Source organism: Choloepus didactylus, chromosome 1, assembly GCF_015220235.1.
Source record: "Choloepus didactylus isolate mChoDid1 chromosome 1, mChoDid1.pri, whole genome shotgun sequence".
NCBI lineage: Eukaryota > Metazoa > Chordata > Mammalia > Pilosa > Megalonychidae > Choloepus > Choloepus didactylus.
Genome location: NC_051307.1, coordinates 196,740,578 through 196,761,046, shown reverse-complemented (window position 1 = coordinate 196,761,046; position 20,469 = coordinate 196,740,578). Strand labels below are relative to the sequence as shown.

The 20,469-nt window shown below is 34.8% G+C and overlaps 1 protein-coding gene across 4 annotated transcripts in view; it reads right to left on the bottom strand.

The window, feature by feature from the left end:
* Nucleotides 1-20,469, bottom strand: part of TOPAZ1 (testis and ovary specific PAZ domain containing 1) — a 122,001-nt gene that overhangs the window by 1,729 nt on the left and 99,803 nt on the right. The window contains exons 17-20 of one of the 4 annotated variants that reach the window (XR_005218685.1): nucleotides 17,564-17,728; nucleotides 15,776-15,979; nucleotides 3,739-3,922; nucleotides 2,332-2,855 (exon numbers count right to left, since the gene is read on the bottom strand). Coding sequence is in view for 3 of the 4 variants with exons in the window: in XM_037848593.1 (XP_037704521.1) it covers nucleotides 2,834-2,855; nucleotides 3,739-3,922; nucleotides 15,776-15,979; nucleotides 17,564-17,728 (575 nt within the window). In the remaining variant the exon portion in view is untranslated. Of the gene's footprint in view, nucleotides 1-1,970; nucleotides 2,856-3,738; nucleotides 3,923-15,775; nucleotides 15,980-17,563; nucleotides 17,729-20,469 lie in introns of those variants that run through there. The other 3 variants (XM_037848593.1, XM_037848577.1, XM_037848585.1) reach the window with 3 other exon arrangements.

The following is a 20,469-nucleotide window of genomic DNA, read 5'->3' as shown; positions in this document are numbered from 1 at the left end:
ATCAAGCCAATAGAATGTAGGAAAGGAGGAGAAAAAACGTAATATGAAAGCATGGTAGAAGTAAACACAAAAGATGAGTAAATAAATCCAAATATATCTGTAAGCATAAATGTAAATAATAAACTAGCCTATATAAGACTCTCCAAATGAAGGAAAAAATCGCCGATTGCTATTTATAAGCTATCCATGGAAAATATGATACAAAATGGTTGAAAGAAAAACAATGGTACTTGTAGCAACATATCAAACTAAGCTGATTATATATATACTGCCCCCCTCCCTGTTACCTTTCCCTGCTCCTAAAACACACAGCAGCATTAGAAAGAAAAGGAAATCCTTAGGTATTATAAGTGAAAAAAGAAATCAAAGACAAAGTATGAATTAACATCACAGTAGCCTGATGTTGGACTGGAATGTAAACCCTAGGAGTGGGGTGTTTCTGAGGAAAAGAATTGGATGGGTGATATACCAGGAAAACAGTAACCTAAAGAAACCAGATTTGGTTATGTTACTACCAGACAACAAAATAGAAAGAATAGAGAACTAAATTTTAAGGTGAAAAACATTAATAGGTTTAAAAAAAAAGGAACATTATTTAATAATAAATAATAAATAAGTCTCACCATTATTTAATAATAATAAATAAGTTCCACCAGGAACTTAAAAAACTAATGAACTTCTGCATACCTAATATCTTGGTATATAAAGCAAAAAATGGATATAAAGAGAAATAGACAAATCCATAATCAGTGGGAGAATTTTAAGTATTTCTCTTAAAAATTAATAGAAGCAGTTAAAAATTTTAATAAAAGATTGTAAATGAACTCCCCCCTAAAATATTTGAAAACTGAAAAAATATTTGCAAATAATTGAAATGATGATATTCAGAACTTAACAGAAGCACAACACAAATTTTGAAGGAGCTACAGCAGTAACATAGAGGAATATATATAGTCTTAAAAATACATATATACAGAAATATGATTGAAAATGAATGGACTTAAGTGTTTAACTTAAGAAACAAGAAAAAGAAAATAATAAACCAACAAAGTAGAAGGAAGAAGGGTCTGGAAGATGCAAAGGACAAATAGTGGCTATCTATTTTACTCCATTAGAGTTGACTAAAAGTAGATCCTTATATTTAGGATTTTAAGATTTTAAGGGATTAAGTTTAGAGTTTTATGAGTGGCTTGTAGTTTAAAATGCATGTTTTGGGGGAAAGGTTTTAAGATACGAATCGTTGCTTACCAGAATGCTAAATCCTCAGATCATTAATTTGGTTTCTGTGCATGATTCATAATAACTTATTCAAGGTAGTGACTTTTATACTCAAGGAAGAAAAGCCGTGAAAGTTTACATTTGCTCTAGAAATAGTCCAAGTACAAAAACCTACTCAATGTTTTTTTCCCTAAACTAGCACACCTCCTCTAGGAGGCAAAGTAATGAAGTAAAACTGTCATTCTCTTCCCAGTTTAGGATAAACTGTGGGCTGTCTTGTTTAAATAGCTATGAATAAGTTTGTGGAGGAGTTTGGTCAACAGGGTTGGGGAGTCCATTTCCTTCTCTGACTTTCGGTAGTGTGATCTGGCACTGGCAAGGCACTTTATCGCTTGCCCAAGCTAATCCAGACGGCAAGTGATCAAGTTAGGTGAGAACCCATAGCTTCTGATACCAAAGCCCTGGCACTGTTTAAACTTTGGTAGTAACTACCAACATGGTGTACAGGAAAAACATTTTTCCTTCACAGGATAATGTAGAAAGTGTGGGAAATATAATTTTCTACATCCATCCCTCTAAGTTCTTTAAAACAGTTTATATGAGTAAAAAAGTTAACTTCATTTTGGATTGGAAGCTACCTAAACATACAATAGAGGAACATAAACATCAACAAAAAATAAACTTTATGAAGATTATGAAGCAACATGGAGAACTCTGAAAGAAGTAAACCATATGTTTATTATGATTGCTACTATGTAAAAACATTCAGAGGTAAAAACGCATAGAAGGAAACACACAGGAGTGATAAGTTTTTTAACACTATATTAACGAAGTTTTTATTTTTTAAATTTCTTTGTCTGCGAGGCTAATCTCCCAACAGCCTTCACAATTATTTAAGTAGATAGTCTGAAATGATACTTTATATTTGTGGTGGTTTCAAAACATCCACAAATTCTTTGATGCCCTTTCCTTCAGAAGGTGGAATGAAATTCCCCTCCCTCCCCTTAAGTGTAGGCTGGATTAAATGATTAGCTTTTAATAAAGAGAGTAAAGGAGAAATGTGCAACTATAAACACTAGGTTGTTAGATGACAATTTTCCATAGGTTTCTTACATTTCTGCAAGTCTTGAAAGCAGTGACACTGACTACCTTTCGGTTCCAGACTTTCAAGATGTCTGTACAGTAATCAACCTTGAAAGACAAAGATAGTTTATCCCTCTGGAGCAAAGGACAGGTTTGCTTACAGCCTTAGAAGACACATAGTGCCTCCCTCTGAAGCAAAGGGCATAATGCTTACTGCACAATATAAAAGATCTGGGATCCCCTAAGCTCAGAATTATTTTCCTGTAATACGTTCCACTGAATGTGCAGACATCATCTGGACCAAATATGCAGATACTCATGCTGCTTGCTGTGCCATGAGTCAGAATGTCCTCTATCTCCAATCCAGGAGTCTTGTCTCATGCTAGTATCCATAAAACTATGGCAGGTTAACCTGTAGCCTTGCAGGTAGAGTAAAATCTCAGACTCTTCAGGTTTTGACATAGGTCATAAAAGGTATTGCAGCTTCTTCCTCACTCATTCTCTCTTGGATTGCTCACTCTGGGAATAGTTGTCATGTTGTGAGGACACTTGACCTATGGAGAGGCCCATGTGGTGAGCAACTGAGACTTCCTGCAAACAGCCATGTAAGTGAGCCATCTTGAAAAACAGATTCTGTAGTCCCAGACAAGCTTTCAGAAGACTAGAGCCCCTGATGAACCTGGCTCCAATTACATGAGAGACCGTGAGGCAGAACCATCCAGCTAAGCTGCTCCCAAATTCCTGAATCACAGAAACTAAGGTAATAAATACATGCTGTTTTAGGTCACTAAGTTTTGGGGCAATTTATTAACAGAAATTACTAATATAATATTCAAGCTGAGGAGCTGGTTTGTGACAATAGTAAAACGAAGCAAAATTCTTGTTAAGAAGCTATAAAACAGGAGTTCCATGGACCTTTACACTACAAATTTCTTGAATAAAGCTGACAAGAAATTGGAGTGGTATAAGCCTAAAGTCTGGAACATAAAAAAAATTATCTGAAGGGGTGCCATGCTGGCCCAACCCCTGCATTAAAATGGTTATGCATTTATACAACATTTTAAAATATGGAAACTAGGCTTATAGCTTTATTTTCAACAGTATTCTTGACTGAAGCTAATAAACTATCAAATATATTCCTTTCAGACCTGGTTCCTAGGTATTTTGGGTTGACTGAAAGATAAATACCTTTTAGGTACCAATGTCAAAATTATACAGTATACAAGGAAGATCTACCTAAAGAGGATATAACTTTCAAGTTGTTAGAGCTTTTATTGAATACTACTAAGCTTAATCCTTTCTCAGTTTAAATGTTAAAGGTTATAAATTTATGTGTATCTACATACACATACACACACACATACATAATACATCTTCAGGTGGGTGAAGGGAATCATGATCTGCTCTCAGAATGCAGTTTAAGTTATATTGACCAACCTTTTCAAAACTATCTGCAGTGTCTGTGTAGAAGTTCCAGGATTCTGAATACTACTAGCATTAGACACCAGGAAGATTTCGATAGCTAAAAGCATTTCAATCTCAGATAAATAAGAAGGAATCAGTAGAAGTTTTCGGTATAAATTTCCCTCCAATGGTGGGTAGCAGCCCAATGAGAGAGCACCTGGAAATCAAATAATAGATCAAACCTTACTAAATCCCCAATAGGTAAAAACCTAGATTTTCAAAATACACATAGGTGATACTTACATTACAAAAGAATTCTTCCCTTCAGAAGCAGATTTATTACACAAATTATATAGTAATAAGTTTATCCTAGTACATTTAAAATTTTCTTTTAATATGCTTTAGAAACATTAAATATGAAGTGAGAAATACTGTTTAAAAACTCTGAAAAACGACTTTTCAGACTTATTGTGGCAACTTCCCATTTATTTCAAACCATAGTCAATACCATATAATTTTAGAATAACTTAAAAACACTAAATAGCTACTACTTATTTTTTTTTTAAGATGGGCTTTAGTCCAAAGGCAACTGCATGTAACATTTATAACTATTACCTATCTTGAATTATGAATGCAAAATACAGAAAGTAAATAGAAATTGTGGTACAAAGACTTTAATTCTTATCAAATAGTTATAGTATTTTTGAGTATGCACATATATAATGCCATTACAGTTTATGCAATAAATATTTATTGTGCATACCATATGCCTTGCATTGTGCTAAGCACTAGATATAAAAATGAATAACAATACATTTCCATCCTGTGTATTATACCTATAATCACCAATTCATGTTCTAAAAATTTTACTTTTCAAGAGGAGAGATTTAACTCTTATTGTTTAGGTGCTAAGGAATCTATAGGAAAATCCTACTTAAAATGTAGGTCATCCAAATGGTATAGAGGCAATATTATATTGTCATATTTTACTGAAACAATTTAAATCTACATGTAAAATTTGCTTAAAATGTCTTGTTAAGACAATTTTCTTTAAGAAATCTTTCTATTGAGGATGATAATGGCTAATCTTTGAGGACCTATTATGTGCTAGATACCTGTGCTAAACACATGTTTTATCTCATTTTATTCTGCCAATTTACTCCCTTTGAAATTAGGTACAATTATTCCCATGTCATAGAGGAAGGGTACTGGGTAATCATTCAGTCTTTCTATGTCTGCATGGGATCTCCCGCCTTCTATCTCAAGATTTTGGATAGTCCCACTCCCTAGGTCACTGCCAAGAGCAGTAAGCTGTCAATTCATTAACTTTCCTAGCTATTGGTAGGTATAATTTACAGGCATTCCTGTTTTACTTTACTGATCAAAAGGGGAAAACAAAAAAGACAACAAATTGATAGAAATCTACCAATGTTACTTTTCCCCCTAAAATCAAACAAGAGAAGAAGAACAGATTTTAAGGGGGAAGAGTAATGGAAAGACACACTGATAACATCTCCCCCTCCTGACTTGTGAGCTCTAAGATAAAAGCAGTGCTTTTAGGACTAGGGAGAGCAAATAAGGAATACTAGGAGGACAACTTTGCTATCTCTGGACAATTTCCTTCAGATAAACTTGGGAACAAAAGCAAAACAAAGATATCAAGAAAGTGAAAAGAAAAGCCACAGACTGGAAAAAAAATTGCAAATTATATATCTGATAAAAGACTTGCATCCAGAATATATAAAGAACTCCTACAACCCAACAATAAAAAGACAAAAAATAAAAAATAAAAAACAAGCAAAGAAAAACAATAAGCAAAGGACCTGAACAGGCATTTCTCCAAAGAAGATATAAAAATGGCCAATAAGTGCATGAAAAGATGCTCACCATCTTTATAGTCATCATTACTCATTACGGACATGCAAGTGAAAACCACAATGAGAGATCACTTTAACACACACAAGGAAGGCTAAAACAAAAAGATAGTAACAGTGTTGCTAAGGATGTGAAGAAACTGGAACTCCCAACATGGCTGATGGAAATATAAAATGCTGCAGCTGCTCTGGAAAATGGTTTGACAATTCTTCAAAATGCTAAACATAGTTACTGTATGACACAGCAATTCCACTCCTAGGTATATACCCAAGATAAATAAAAACAAAGGTTCACACAAAAACTTATATATGAATGCTCACTGCAGCGTTATTTATAATGGCCAAAACACAGAAGCACTCAAATTTCCATTAACTAATAAATGGATAAAGAAAATGTGGTATATCCATATAATGTAATATTTTTGGCAATAAAAAGGAACAAAGTACTGATACATGCTACAACATGGATGAACAATGAAAACATTATAGTAAGTTAAAGAAGCCAGACCCAAATCCCACATATTATATGACTTTATGTGAAATATCTAGAAATAGGCAAATCTATAGAGAAAGACAGTAGATTAGAGGCGTGGGCTGGGATGGGGTGGGATGGCAATGAGAAAAAGAATGACAATGTGTACAGGTTTTCTTTTGGGGGGAGTTTAAGATGTTCTAAAATTGGATTGTGTGATGGTTACACAACTCCGTGAATATACTAAAAAACCCAATGCACTGTATACTTTAAATGGGTGAATATTATAGTTTATGATAAACCTGTAAAAAATTAAGATAAAAAAGGAAACAAAGGCACTGCCCTTATCAGTGCTTTGATAAAAAATGAACCATAAGCCCAGAATCAGGTACCAATAGATATGACTACATGGCACTGCAAGGCTTTTCTTCTAAGTGTTAAGCTATGTCTGAAAATGCATCCAAAGGGAGTTCCAATGATATTTTTAAAAAGCAATTTTATTGAGATAAATTCACATACCCTATAATCCATCTAAAGCGTATAATCAATGTCTTTTACTATATTCACAGGGTTGTGCATTAATCACACAACTCTAGAACATTTTCATCCTCAAGAGGTTTCACTGTTATACAGTTTCATTCTCTGGCTTTCCTTCCAGTGCCTTACACAACCCTAAACATTCCCTTTCAACCACAATCATACCAACATATCATCGCTGTTTCAGTCATTATAATGTGTGACCATCACCTCCATCCATTTCCAAACATTTACAATCAACCTTATTACATATTCTGCCCAAATTAAGCATCTGTCCCCATCCTCTGCCTCATTCTATCTTCTGGTGACCTATGTTCCAAACACTAAAACCATGAGTTTGCTAGTTATATTTACTTCATATTAGTAAGGTCATACAATATTTGTCCTTTTGTGACTATCTTATTTCAGTCAACATAATGTTCTCAAGGCTCATCCATTTTTGGATGACTTCATTTAGTCACATGACTTCATATAGTCACATATGTCACGACTTCATTTCTTCTTACAGCTGCATAATATTTCATTGTATGTATGTACCCCATTTGGTTTATCCATTAATTGGCTGATGGACACCTGGGTTGTTTCAATCTTTTGGCAACTGTGAATAATGCTGCTATGAACATTGCTGTGCAAATGTCTGTTCATGTTCCTGTTTTCAGTTCTTATGAATACATAACTAGCAGGGGGATTGCCAGATCATATGGCAGTTCTACACTTAGCTTTCTGAGGAACCGCCAAACTGTTTTCCACAGTGGCTGTACCATTCTACATTCCCACCAAAAGTGTCTTTCTACTTATTTAGGTCTTCTTTGATTTCTTTTAGCAATGCTTTGTAGTTCTGTGAATACAGGCCATTTACATCCTTGGTTAAGTTTATTCCTAGGTATTTGATTCTTTTAGTTGCTATTGTAAATGGATTTTTTTTTCCTATTTCCTCCTGAGATTTCACATTACTAGTATATAGACACATTACTGGTTTTTGCTTGTTAATCATGGATCCTGCCACTTTGCTGAACTCATTTATTAGGTCTAGTAGCTTTGTTGTAGATTTTTGGAGACTTACTAGGTATAGGATCATATCATCTACAAATAGTGAAAGTTTCACTTCTTCCTTTCCAATTTGGATGCCTTTTATTTCTTTTTCTCGCCTAATTACTCTAGCTAAAACTCTAGTATAATGTTGAATAACAGTGGTGACAGTGGGGATACTTGTCTTTTTCCTGATTTCAACAGGAAAGCTTTCAGTCTTTTACCATTGAGTATGATGTTAGCTGTGGGTTTTTCATAAATGCTCTTTATCACGTTGAGAAAATTTCCTTCTATTCCTATCTTTTGAAGGGTTTTTATCAAGCACAGATGCTGGATTTTGTCAAATGCCCTTTCTGTGTCAATTGAGATGATCATGTGATTTTTCTCTTTCAATTTGTTAATGTGTTGTATTACGTTGATTGATTTTCTTATCTGAACCACCCTTGCACACCTGGGAGAAAATCCACTTAATTATGGTGTATACTTCTTTTAATGTGTAGTTGGATTCAAATTGCAAGTATTTTGTTGAGGATTTTGCATCTATATTCATTAGAAAGACTGGTGTGTGTGATTTTCCTTTCTTATAGTATCTTTATCTGGTTTTGGTGTTAGGGTGATGTTAGCTTCATGAAATGAGTTAGGTAGTGTTTCCTCCTCTTCAATTTTCTGAAAGAGTTTAAGTAGGATTGGTATTAATTCTTCTTGGAATGACTGGTAGAATTCATCTGTGTAGCCATCTGGTCCCAGGCTTTTCTTGTTGGGAGTTTTATTACTATTATTATTTTTAACTTTATTTATTGAAAAATTAAAAAACAAAAACACACAAAAATAACATTTCAAACAAAACAAAAGAAATAACCTAAAATAATTTCAAACAAAACAAAAGAAATAACCTAAACAAAACAAAAGAAATAACCTAAAATAATTACTTTGCTTGTTGGGAGGTTTTTGATGACTGCTTCAATCTATTGTGATAGCTTTGTTGAGAGCTTCTATTTCTTCTGTAATCAGTGTGGGTTGTTTGTGTGTTTCTAGAAAATTGTCCATTTCATCTAAGTTGTCTAGTTTGTTGGCATACAATTGTTCACAGTATCCTCTTATCTTTTTGCTTTCTGTGGGGTCAGTAGGAATGTTCCCTTCTTATTTCTGATTTTATTTATTTGCATCGTCTCTTTTTTTCTTTGTCAGTTAAGGGCTTGTTAATTTTGTTGATGTTCTTGAAGAACCAACTTTCACTTTTGTTGATTCTATTTTTTTGTTCTCAATTTCATTTATTTCTGCTCTAATCTTTATTATTTATTTCTTTCTGTTTGCTTTGGGATTAGTCTGCTATTTTTCTACTAGTTTCTTTAGGTTTGTAGTTAGGTCTTTGATTTTAGCTTTCTTCCTTTTTAATGTAGGCAATTAGGGATATAAATATTGCTGTCAGCACTTCCCTTGCTTCGTCCCATAAGTTCTGATATGTTGTGTTCTTTTTTACATTCGTTTCAAGATATTTACTGATTTCTCCTGCAATTTCTTCTTTGACCCACTGATTGTTTAAGAATGTGTTGTTTAGCCTGCATAAACTTGTGCATTTTCCAGTCTTCTGCCTGGTGTTGATTTCCAGCTTCATTACATTATGATCAGAGAAAGTACTATGTGTAATTTCAATCTTTTTAAATTTATTAAGACCTGTTTTGTGACCCAACATGTGTCTATACTGGAGAATGATCCATGGGCACTTGAGAAGAATGTATATCCTGCTGTCTTTGTGGTACATTGTTCTGTGAATGTCTGTTAGGTATATTTCATTTATCAAATTATTCATGTTCTGTATTTGCATATTGATCCTCTCTCTAGATGTTCTAACTATTGATGTGAGTGGTGTGATGAAGACTTCAACTATTATTGTAGATACATCTACTATTATAGCTATGTCTACTGTAGATAAGTCCTTTGGTTTTCATATGTCGTATCTTATATTCGTCTCTCTTTTTACCCTTTTAGTTGCCTTTACTGATAATCTTCATTTCTACACTCTCCTCCAAGCCTCTCTCTTCTGTCATTTCCTTTCAGCCTGTAGACTCCCTTTAGTATTTCTTGTAGGGCAGGTCCATTATTAACAAAGTCTCTCAGTTTCTGCTTATCTGTGAATATCTCAAACTCCTCCTCATGGACAGTTCTTCTGGGTAGAGAAGTCTCGGCTGGCAATTTTTCTCTTTCAGTGTCTGGAGCATATCATACCACTGCTTTCTCGCCTTCTCACCTCCATGGTTTCTGATGAGAAATTTGGACTTAGTCTTATTGGACATCCCTTGTATGTACTGAATCACTATTTTTTCTTGCTGATTTCAGAATTCTCCCTTCATCTTTGGCATGGTGGTTCTTGGAGGGGGTCTATTTTGATTTACTCTGTTTGGAGTACACTGTGATTCTTAGACATGGATATCAATGCCTTTAATTAGAGTTGGTAAGATCTTGGCTACTATTTCTACAAATATTCCTTCTATTGCTTCTTCCTTCTTTTCTCCTTCTGGGGCACCCATGACATGAATGTCTATGTGCCTCATGTTGTGAATCTGTTCTCTGAAACCATGTTCAATTTTTCCCATTATTTTTTCCATCTGTTCTTCTGTCTTTTTGAATTCAGATGCCTATCTTCTAGCTCACTGATTCTTTCTTCTGCTTGTTCAAATCTGCTGTTGTGTGCTTCTAGTGTATTTTAAATTTCATCAGTTGTGCCTTTCACTTCCATTTAAGATATGTTATTTTTCTTTGCCTGCTTTCAAATTCTTCTTTATGCTCATCCAGTGTATTCTTTTTGTTTTTTATTTTTTTTGAAATAAATTCAAACTTACAGGAACAGTTGCAAAAACAATACAAAATCCATACACAGAACTCCAGCTTACCCTTACCCCCCTCCCCCGATACCCTGATCCACCAACTTTAACATCCTGTCACACCACCATTTCTTTCTTTCCCTCCCTATCTATCATCCAACATCTATTGCTCTGTCTTCTGAACATATGAGAGCAAGTTGCACACATCCTTGAACAAACAATATAATTCACATATACAATTCCCATGAACGAGAACGTTCTTTTATGCAATCCCATTAAACGCAGCTAAGAAGTTCAAGAAATTCAATATTGATACAAAGCTTATATTCTATATTTCCCTTTTTTTTCTTATGTCCCCACTGTGTCCCTTTGAGTCTCCTCTCCTTCATCCTCAGATCCCATCCAGGCTCATTTTTGGCATTTAATTGTCATTGCCTATTTAGACTGTCTTTTTTTTTTCTTTTTCAATTGTGGAAACATATATATGGCCTAAATCTTCCCATTCCAACCCCTCCCTAGCATTCCATTAGTGGGATTAATCACATTTAGAATGTTGTAATGCTATCACCTTCCCACCATCCATTACTAGAAATTTTCCTTCACCTCAAACAGCAACTCTACACTCATTTCTTAACTCCCCATTGCCCCTTCCCCCACTTCTCGTAACCCATACTCTACTTTTCATCTCTATGGTCATATTCTCTGATAATTTCTTTGTGTTTACTGTGGGGCTTAAATTTAACCTCTTAAATCCATAACAACTTTGTTTTTCTTTAATACCAACTTAACTTCAATAGGACACGTAAACTGTATTCCTCCACTCCTCCATTCCCCCACCTTTATACAGTTCTTGTCAAAAATTACATATTTTACATTGAGTCCCAAACCACCAATTTGTCATTAGGGTTTATGTATTTTATATCCTACAGGAAGTAAATAGTGGAGTAACATATCAAAAATTATTGACTTCTATTTGTAATCCATTGAGGTCAGAGAATGTGCTTTGAATATATTCAGTTGCTTGTTTTTTTTTTTTTTGAATTTATTGAGGCTTGTTTTATGTCCCAGCAAATGGTCTATTCTGGAGAAAGATCCGTGATCACTAGAGAAAAATGTGTGTCCTGGCGATCTGGGATGTAATGTTCTATGTATGTCTGTTAAAATTCTCTCTATCTCTCTCTCCTTTCTTTGTTTCTCTGTTGGTAGGGCTCCCTTTAGGATCTGAAGTAGGGCAGGTCTTTTATTGGCAAAATCTCTCAGCAGTTGTTTGTCTGTGAAAAATTTAAGCCTTCCTTCAAATTTGAAGGAGAGTTTTGCTGGATAAAGTATTCTTGGTTGGAAATTTTTCTCTCTCAGAATTTTAGATATGTCATGCCACTGCCTTCTCATCTTATGGTGGCTGCTGAGTACTCACTACTTAGTCTTATGTTGTTTTCTTTGTATGTAGTGAATTGCTTTTCTCTTGCTGCTTTCAGAACTTGTTCCTTCTTTTCAGTATTTGACAGTCTGATCAGAATATGTCTTGAAATAGGTTTATTTGGATTCATTCTATTTGGAGTTCGCTGAGCATTTATGCTTTGTGTATTTATATTGTGTAGAAGGTTTGGGAAGTTTTCCCTAACAATTTCTTTGAATACTCTTTCTAGACCGTTACCCTTCTCTTCCCCTTCCGGGACACCAATGAGTCTTAAGTTTGGATGTTTTATTTTATCTATCGTATCCCTGAGATCCATTACAATTTTTTCTATTTTTTTCCCCATTCTTTCTTTCGTTCTTTCATTTTCCATTCTATGGTCATTGAGGATGCTCGATCATTGTTCAATTTCCTCTAATCCTGTATTATGAGTATCCAGAGTCTTTTTAATTTGGCCAACAGTTTCTTTTATTTCCATAAGATCTTCTATTTTTTTATTTACTCTTGAAATTTCTTCTTTATGCTCTTCTAGGGTCTTCATGTCCTTTACATCCTGTGCCATGCTCTTCTTCATGTCCTTTATGTCCTGTGCCATGCTCTCGTTGTGTGATTTTATGTCTTTGATTAATTGCACCAAGTACTGTGTCTCTTCTGGTCTTCTGACTTGGGTGTTTGGGCTTGGGTTCTCCATATTGTGTGGTGTGATCATATGCTTTAAAATTTTCTGTTGTTTCTGGCCTCTAGGCATTTGCTTTACTTTAGATAGGGTTCTTTCTGGATATAAAAAAATACCGATCTCTAAACTTTCTCTCACTAGCCAGCAGATGGCGTCGTGAGTCACCTATTCCCCTCAAGTCAGCTCTCCCTGACTCTGTCTTTGTGGTGTGTGGGGATCTGATTCTTGTGGGGTTCAACTGATGCACTAAGTTTGGGTGTGTTGTTGGTGCTGTCCGCCCTGAATGTGGGGTGTGTGTCTGGGTGCAGCACGGCCACGGGACTTTCAGCCAGCTTACTCACTAGTTTCAGAATGCAGACTCCCGGTTTCACCAAATGCACACTCCCTGTGGATTTTGCAGACCTTGTCCGGCTGGTGCATCGCTGGAACTGGTGTTCTGGGTCACCTTCTGGCTTTTATCTAGTATTTTTCACGGAGGTGTTTTTTTGCCCTGTCTCACCTAGCCGCCATCTTAGGTTCCCCAGTGTATTCTTAATATCCTTTATCTCTTTAGTCATCTCCTTGAATTGGTTTAGGAGACTTGTTTGAACATCCTTGATTAACATCGGTATATCCTCTGACTTTTATTTGTTCCTTTGACTGTGATATATCTTCCTGTTTCTTAATATGGCTCATTATTTTTTGCTGATGTCTGGGCATTGGTTTATCTTGGTGTGTTAACTCTGAAGATTGGATTGTCTCTCTTGTCAAAATTTTTGTTGATTGGGTTTGTGTTAATGCTCTTCTTTGACACTTGATTCACCTGTATTACCTGATCAGGGCTGGGTCAAGGACCCAGAAAAGGGGTGCACAGTAGTTCCATAGGGCCCCAGGGAGAAGGACTGGTAAAGATGCCTAAAATCCTTTAATTCTGCTCCCCAAGCACTTTCCTGGCCTGCTCAGCATATGGCCCTTTTTGTCCAAAGCCTTTTAGATGTCTTCCCAGAAGTACGCTTTCCTCACCTGCCAGCAGATGATTATCTTTGGTAATCTATTCCCCTCAGTCCTCAGAATGCAGGCTATTTTTAGCTGTGGGCACCAGACAAAGGCAAAGCCTGGTCTGTGAGATTGAAACTGCCTGTGGTCCCAAGAATCCAAATTTGCTGGCCAAACTATGGCACAGTGCAAGATCATGTCCCATCCTGTTCTTGGGAGAGTGGACCTCCTCTGCCCTTTCAATCTGGAGATGCCTGCCTGCTAGAGACTGGAGAACCAGATGCTTTCTGCCCCAAGATTGGTGGATGGGCTTCAGGAGCCGGAGCTGAGGGGCATTACTAACAATCTCTCACTGCAGTTTCTCTGATTCTTCCTCCTACACTTTCATGGGTGTTGTAGAGCACTTCCCCCAATCTCCAGAACTCCAGAACCATTGCTTCAAAGTTTCTGCTTGACCCCTAGTTGTTTTTCTGGGAGAGAAGTGGGCCCAGCCTCTCCCTAGTTAGCCATCTTGGATCTCTCCCCAATGATATTTTAAATGTTAACATTGTCAGGAAATGAAGTATTTTGAAGACCGGTCAGTGGCTATAAATTATTCATTTGGTTTTATAATTTAGGTACATTAAGCAACGAAAAAGACTCCTTCCCCATTTACCTCACTTGCACAAGACCCAGAAGCTTCACTGCATACGAAATACTAGGTGTTGATTATTAGATAAAAGGAAAAGTGCTAATAAAAAAGGTACCAAGTTGTACATAGGCATTAATTGCTTTAACACACCCTAAATAAGCTTTAAATTACTGTTAGTTCTGGAAGGATTTGAGAGACTGGGGAGTGACTGCTTACTGAAGCAGGATTTCTTGTGCGAGTAATGAAAACTCCTGAAATTGATTGTGGTGATGGTTATACAATCTGCAAATATGCTAAAAAAAAACATTGAATTGTACGTACTTTAAATGCATGAATTATATGGAATGTGAATTATATCTCAATAAAGCTGTTAATAAAAATTTTAAAAATAAATGATAACATTTAGCTGCTTTAATAAGGAATTTTATTTCTAACTAAAAAATAGAAAGTTTCATAGGAATCTCAGTTAACTTTCCCCAAGTGTATACTGTATACCTATGGCATACAATACCTACTGATGGCATTTTCCCTAAATTTCACAATTAGTTATTTGAAAAATAAATAACCCCATTAAAATTGATTCTAAAAATTAAAAGCAGAAAGTAATAGCTAAGAGTATATACATATATATACTTTGTGTGTGTGTAGTTTCTAGCAGTTTGCAGGAAAATAGTATAAAGAATTGAAACAATCACAAAATAGAAGTGAGGTGTTAAGAACAAACAATTCTACCCTTCCTCTAAATTTTTGATCATACTTTTTTTTTTTTCACTCTGCTCTAGTGCAGTGGCTTTCAAAACTTCTTTCAACTGTAACGTACAATAAGAAATATATTTTACATAATGACCTAGTACGTACATATTAACTGAAATGAAAACTTTTATCAAATAGTACTTAAACTTACTACCCGTAATGGACCCTAATATTTTCTTTCCTATTATACTGGGGAAAAAGTTAACATGTTCTAATTTGATTTCACAACCTACTAAGGGATCACAGCTGATATCTGAAATACACTGCTGGATTCTGAGTTGGAATTTTTTTTGCATGCTGGCAGGGGTGGCTGGGATGTTCAACACATATGGCACAGTGGTGAGACACAGTAGGCACTCAAATGTTTGTTATATGGATGACAATGGTAGAAAAGGAAATTTAAAGACAAATTACTGCATGGAGGCGAAGAGAATTCTTTCCTAGATGCAGATTCTACATACAATCACTTTGTAATTACAATACTTGTTATGTGGCCTGTTATAAAAAATTCAAAGTTATAAAGATCAAGAATATACAGGGATAAATAAAATATGTAGAATTCTTTAAACTTCATTTTACTCAATTGTTTTACTTCTATTTTAGTTATAAGATAAGCCAAATTAGTTTGAATTATCATTTATTTCCTTTGCCTACCCTCTAGTGTACCCACTAATGTGAAAAGAAGATACAGTAATTAGAAACATATAAAGAATAACAAGTCTCAAGGAGAGTACAAATCTATTCAGACCAATATCCTAGATAATGTATCAACTGCTTTTTTTTTTACATATTTAAATGTGTAGAATAAATGTTGTAGATGGATTACAGGTTAGAAAATTCAATTCAAAATCAATATATCAAATTTAAAATTTTCAGAGGTGACTTACTTTTGTAGTGGGTTCTGGCTTTGAGCCATAAACAGCTCCTTCCTAAAGAAGTAATTAATCTTCTAAGAAAGGAAAAATCAATAGGGATGCTCTTTGAAATCATGAATTCTGCTACGGAGGATGACATACCAAGACTGTTGCTTTCTATACAGGCATCCAGAAGTTTATTAAAAAGAAGGCTATACTGTGAGACCTCCACAGTTTCTGAAATGGAAAAAAAAAGGATATCATTAAACTGTTCTATCTTAGTCTCTCAAAGTTGAACTACTTTCTTTTTCCCTCTGCTCCCCTTGGCCCTTTCCTCCCCACTAAGGTAGTCATAGTGACTAAAATGCAATCATCTTACATATTCTCTAAGTAACAAAAAAGCATCTGACCAAAGCAAAACAGTTCATTTGCCTTGTAACAGAGTGCATTAAAGGAAGCATCAAAAGATTTTGGACTCTGCATTACCACCTGTGTATATGATTCACATATATGACTGTGTATCCACAGTGTCCCAAATGAATTCCTTTTGTATTATATTTGCAGTTTGAACCTCAGCTTTATGTTGCCCATGACTAAAAATAAATCATTCTCTAACAAACAATCACTCTCAAATTAAAAAATAAAAAAAAATATATATATATATGCATATATATGTTTAGTGGCTTCTCTATTCCTCTATTCATTCTTAGAAGAAAGTGAAGTCATCTGGGAGATTCCCTCTCATTCCCAGCATTCAGAAAGTTTGGTTGAGGACTTGGAGTCTAGGTCTTTAACACTTTGGTATCTTTTAGTGGCTCAGGACTTGTCAGGAAATTAAACTCTTTACCTTTAATCTCTTCCCAAACATTACCACCAGAGTTACCTTCCTAAAACACTGACTTCATTACATCACTCCCTAGCCTCAAATCTAGTAACCCCTTGCTACATAGAGAGAAGAAAATCCTTTGCCTGTCATTCATGGTCTTCCAAAATCTGGCACAACTATCTGCCCAATATCACTATTACTAATTTGTTTCATTATCAACACAACTGTACACTAAAGACCTGCTCTATAGCAGCCATTGTGCCAGGGTTATCAATATGAAGAAAACATTACCATCTTTAAGGAGCTCACTATCTATAGGGAGAAAGAGACAAGAATGCTAATTACAATGCAGGGGCTCAGTATAATAGGTGGAAAAATAGAGATTTATAGAGGTTACAATAAAAGCACTGATGGGTTTCATCATCCTCTGAACCCATTATGCACATTTCTGATCTAAAGCTTTTGCCCTTGTTTCCCTAAAGCTGGACTCCCTTTTCTTATCCAGATATGATGTGAGCTTTAGTATTTAAGAGCATTTTTACCACTGCCCAAACTTGTATTTTCCTTCTCTGAACTTGTCATTTGTTTAATTTCTCCCATTTATTCCATATTTACCTATGTTCTAAAGTAATGTCACCTAAGCTCTGTATTTGCTAAGTGATAGGAGAAAAAATATTCTTCATTATTCTAATGCAACGAATTCTTTAAGACATGCAGCTTGCTGGGGACATTTAAACATATTATTTGCTGATGACTTGAAAGAGGTAGGGAAAGGGGAATGATGGATGACAAAATTACTAGCATTAGAATCTACTGCATATTCAATCTAAAGCATATTCAATTTGTAGAGAACATATTTTATAGAAAACTACCTCTTAAAAAAAAATACCAGAATATGAAAATAAAACAGGTGGATTACTGTTTCTTATTAACAATTAACTACCAGATGGGCAAGAGATAATTAAGTTAGACTTATTTTTTTTTAAAAAACATACCTTGAGAATTTTGAAAACCTGGTAGATTTTGTAAAACTTCAAATGTCTGTCTGTAAAGGCTCTTGGCTAAGATTTCATGTGCAATTGTACAGAGAAGATTGTGTCGATTGAGAACATCCAGTCTATCACAAGGCCACAGTGGTGTATTGATTATCCATTCTGACTCTTCCAAAAAGAAAAAAGGATATTTTACGCCATGAAAATTACACTTAATAATATAATCATAACAATGTTTTAAAATATATTTTCTAAAATGTAGCAAAAGTTAAATATGTGTACTCAGAAAAGATAGCCATGGATCAAATTTATTAAAAACAACTTGTATAGTGATAATCATTATCCTAAGAAGATACAAACTAATGGCCACTTTGTTTTACTTATTTTTTTATTAAAAAGATCCTTCATTTTCCAAATGTATTAGCCAATTATCAGTTATTAATTTAATGTTATTTTTATATTACAGAAAATATTCAAATAATAATGAATATTTGTTTTAACTTTAAGTATTATTTGTGTTGACAAGTTTAACAATTTTACAATAAAGAATATATAATTTAGTTAGTTTTGGTATTCTTGGGTAGCAGCTTTTATCCCCAATGTCTGCCCATTTTTAAAACAATCTTTATTATTAAATATTTGATATGTACAGAAGAATATTTAACAGATGTGAGTTATAAAAGCATAATAATAAAAGGAATTCTTGTGTACCCACCCAATACTGTTGAAGTAGCTTAATTTCTGCCCTGATTTTCACCTTGAGGAAAACAATGGGAGACTATAGTATAGACCACTGCAATGCTAAAATAGTTTTAGAAATGTCAATATTTTAACATTCACTTAATCACGGCACACAATGAAACACATAATGAACATTGCTGTATAATACTCAAATCCCTTTTTGGTGTTCTTTTTCAACCCAAGTGCAGGAGTCAAATAATCCCTTTTTTTTGTGGTCTTCCCCTCACAATGAATAAAAAAGTATTGAAAAAATATTTGATAATTCAAGTGCACAATGCCAAAATGAAGCTTTATGTAACCTGTATAAAGCTTTAAAATAGGAAGTTTTTTTAAAAATTATTAGACCTCACTTGACAGAGTGATTAATATAACTTATACTATGTGCTAGGCAGTGTTCTAAGTGCTGTATAAATATTAACTTATTTAGACAGATACTTTCATTAATTTACTCCTAAATTTACTTAAATTTTACTACAGAGAAACTTAAATGACGTTAATTTCTTGAAACACTGCATAACTCACTGGTTAAACATAATTTCCATTAAAACTGCTGAGTCACCATGCCTTATAAAGTGAATTTTATTTTGATCAAATAATTTCAATTATGTTTCATTAATCATATATTTGGTAGATAAATCCCATTTATAAAAAGTAGACTATAGAATCTTTTCTCATAAAAAATTATATTGTTTTTCTTTCATTGGTAACATTCTTTATCATTAAGGTAGAATAATAGCTTTTAATGTAACTAACTAGTTCACAGTTCTATCAACTTAAAATACTTTTTTTTCTTTTTCTTAAGATTTATTCACATACCATACAATCATCCAAAGTATATAATCCATTGATCACATTACCCTCATACAGTTGTTCATTCATCGTGCCGATCGATATTTTTTAACATTTTCCTTGTACCAGAAAAAGTGAAAGCAAGAATAAAAAAAACAAGACTAAAAACAGAACACCCAATTGTCCCCCCCATTCTTCCTTTAGTTTTTTTTTTTTTTTCCCCATTTTTCGCTCATCCTTTAAGACACTGGACAAAGGGGAGTGTGATCCACATGGCTTTCCCAATCACATTGTTACCCCTCATAAGCTACAGTACTGTTATATAACTGTCTTCAACATTCAAGGGTTCTGGGTTGTAGTTTGATAGTTTCGGATATTTACTGCTAGCTATTCCAATTCATTAGAACCTAAAAAGGGTTATCTATATTTGCTTACAAGTGCCCACCAGAGTGACCTCTCAGCTCCTTTTGGAGTCTCTCAGCCACTGAAACTTATTTCATTTCATTTCACATCCCCCTTTTGGTCAAGAAGATGTTCTCCATCCTATGATGCCAGGTCTAGATTCCTCTCTGGGAGTCATATTCCACGTTGCCAGGGAGATTTACATCTCTGGGTGTCAGATCCCATGTAGGGGGGAGGTCAGTGATTTCACCTGCCAAGTTGGCTTAGCTAGAGAGGGCCACATCTGAGCAACAAAGGCATTCAGGAGGAGAAACTTAGGCACAATTATAAGGAGGCCTAGCCACTCCTTTGCAGTAACAGTCTTCCCAAGGGCAAGTCCCATGATAGAGGGCTCAGCCCATCAAATCGCCAGTCCCCAATGTCTGTGAGCACATCAGCAACCACCGAGGTGGGGAAGCCCAACACCCTTGCATTCTCCCCCAGCTCCTCAGGGGGGCTCTGCATATTTTTTTCACTTCTTTTTTTTTAAGTTAACTATTAACTATATATATAAAAAAATACAATAAAAACATTTCAAACAAACCAAAACAAGGGAATAAGAAAAAGACGACTAACCTAAAATAACAACTTCCGACATGTTCCTACTCTACCCCAAGAAAATAACTTAATATAGCAACATTTCTATACCATACCCACCAGAAATTAACAAATCCACCAGAAATTAACAAATCATAGTCATTCCTGGGCATTCCCAGAACATTAAATTTACCCACAATAGCTTATCTGTTCTTATTAGGTTATTGCTCCCCTTAACTAATTGCTGTCTATCGCTAGGTCCCCTACATTTCACATTATAGACCATTTATTTTATATTTTTCAATGTTCACATTAGTGGTAGCATATAATATTTCTCTTTTTGTGCCTGGCTTATTTCACTCAGCATTATGTCTTCAAGGATCACCCATGTTGTTATATGT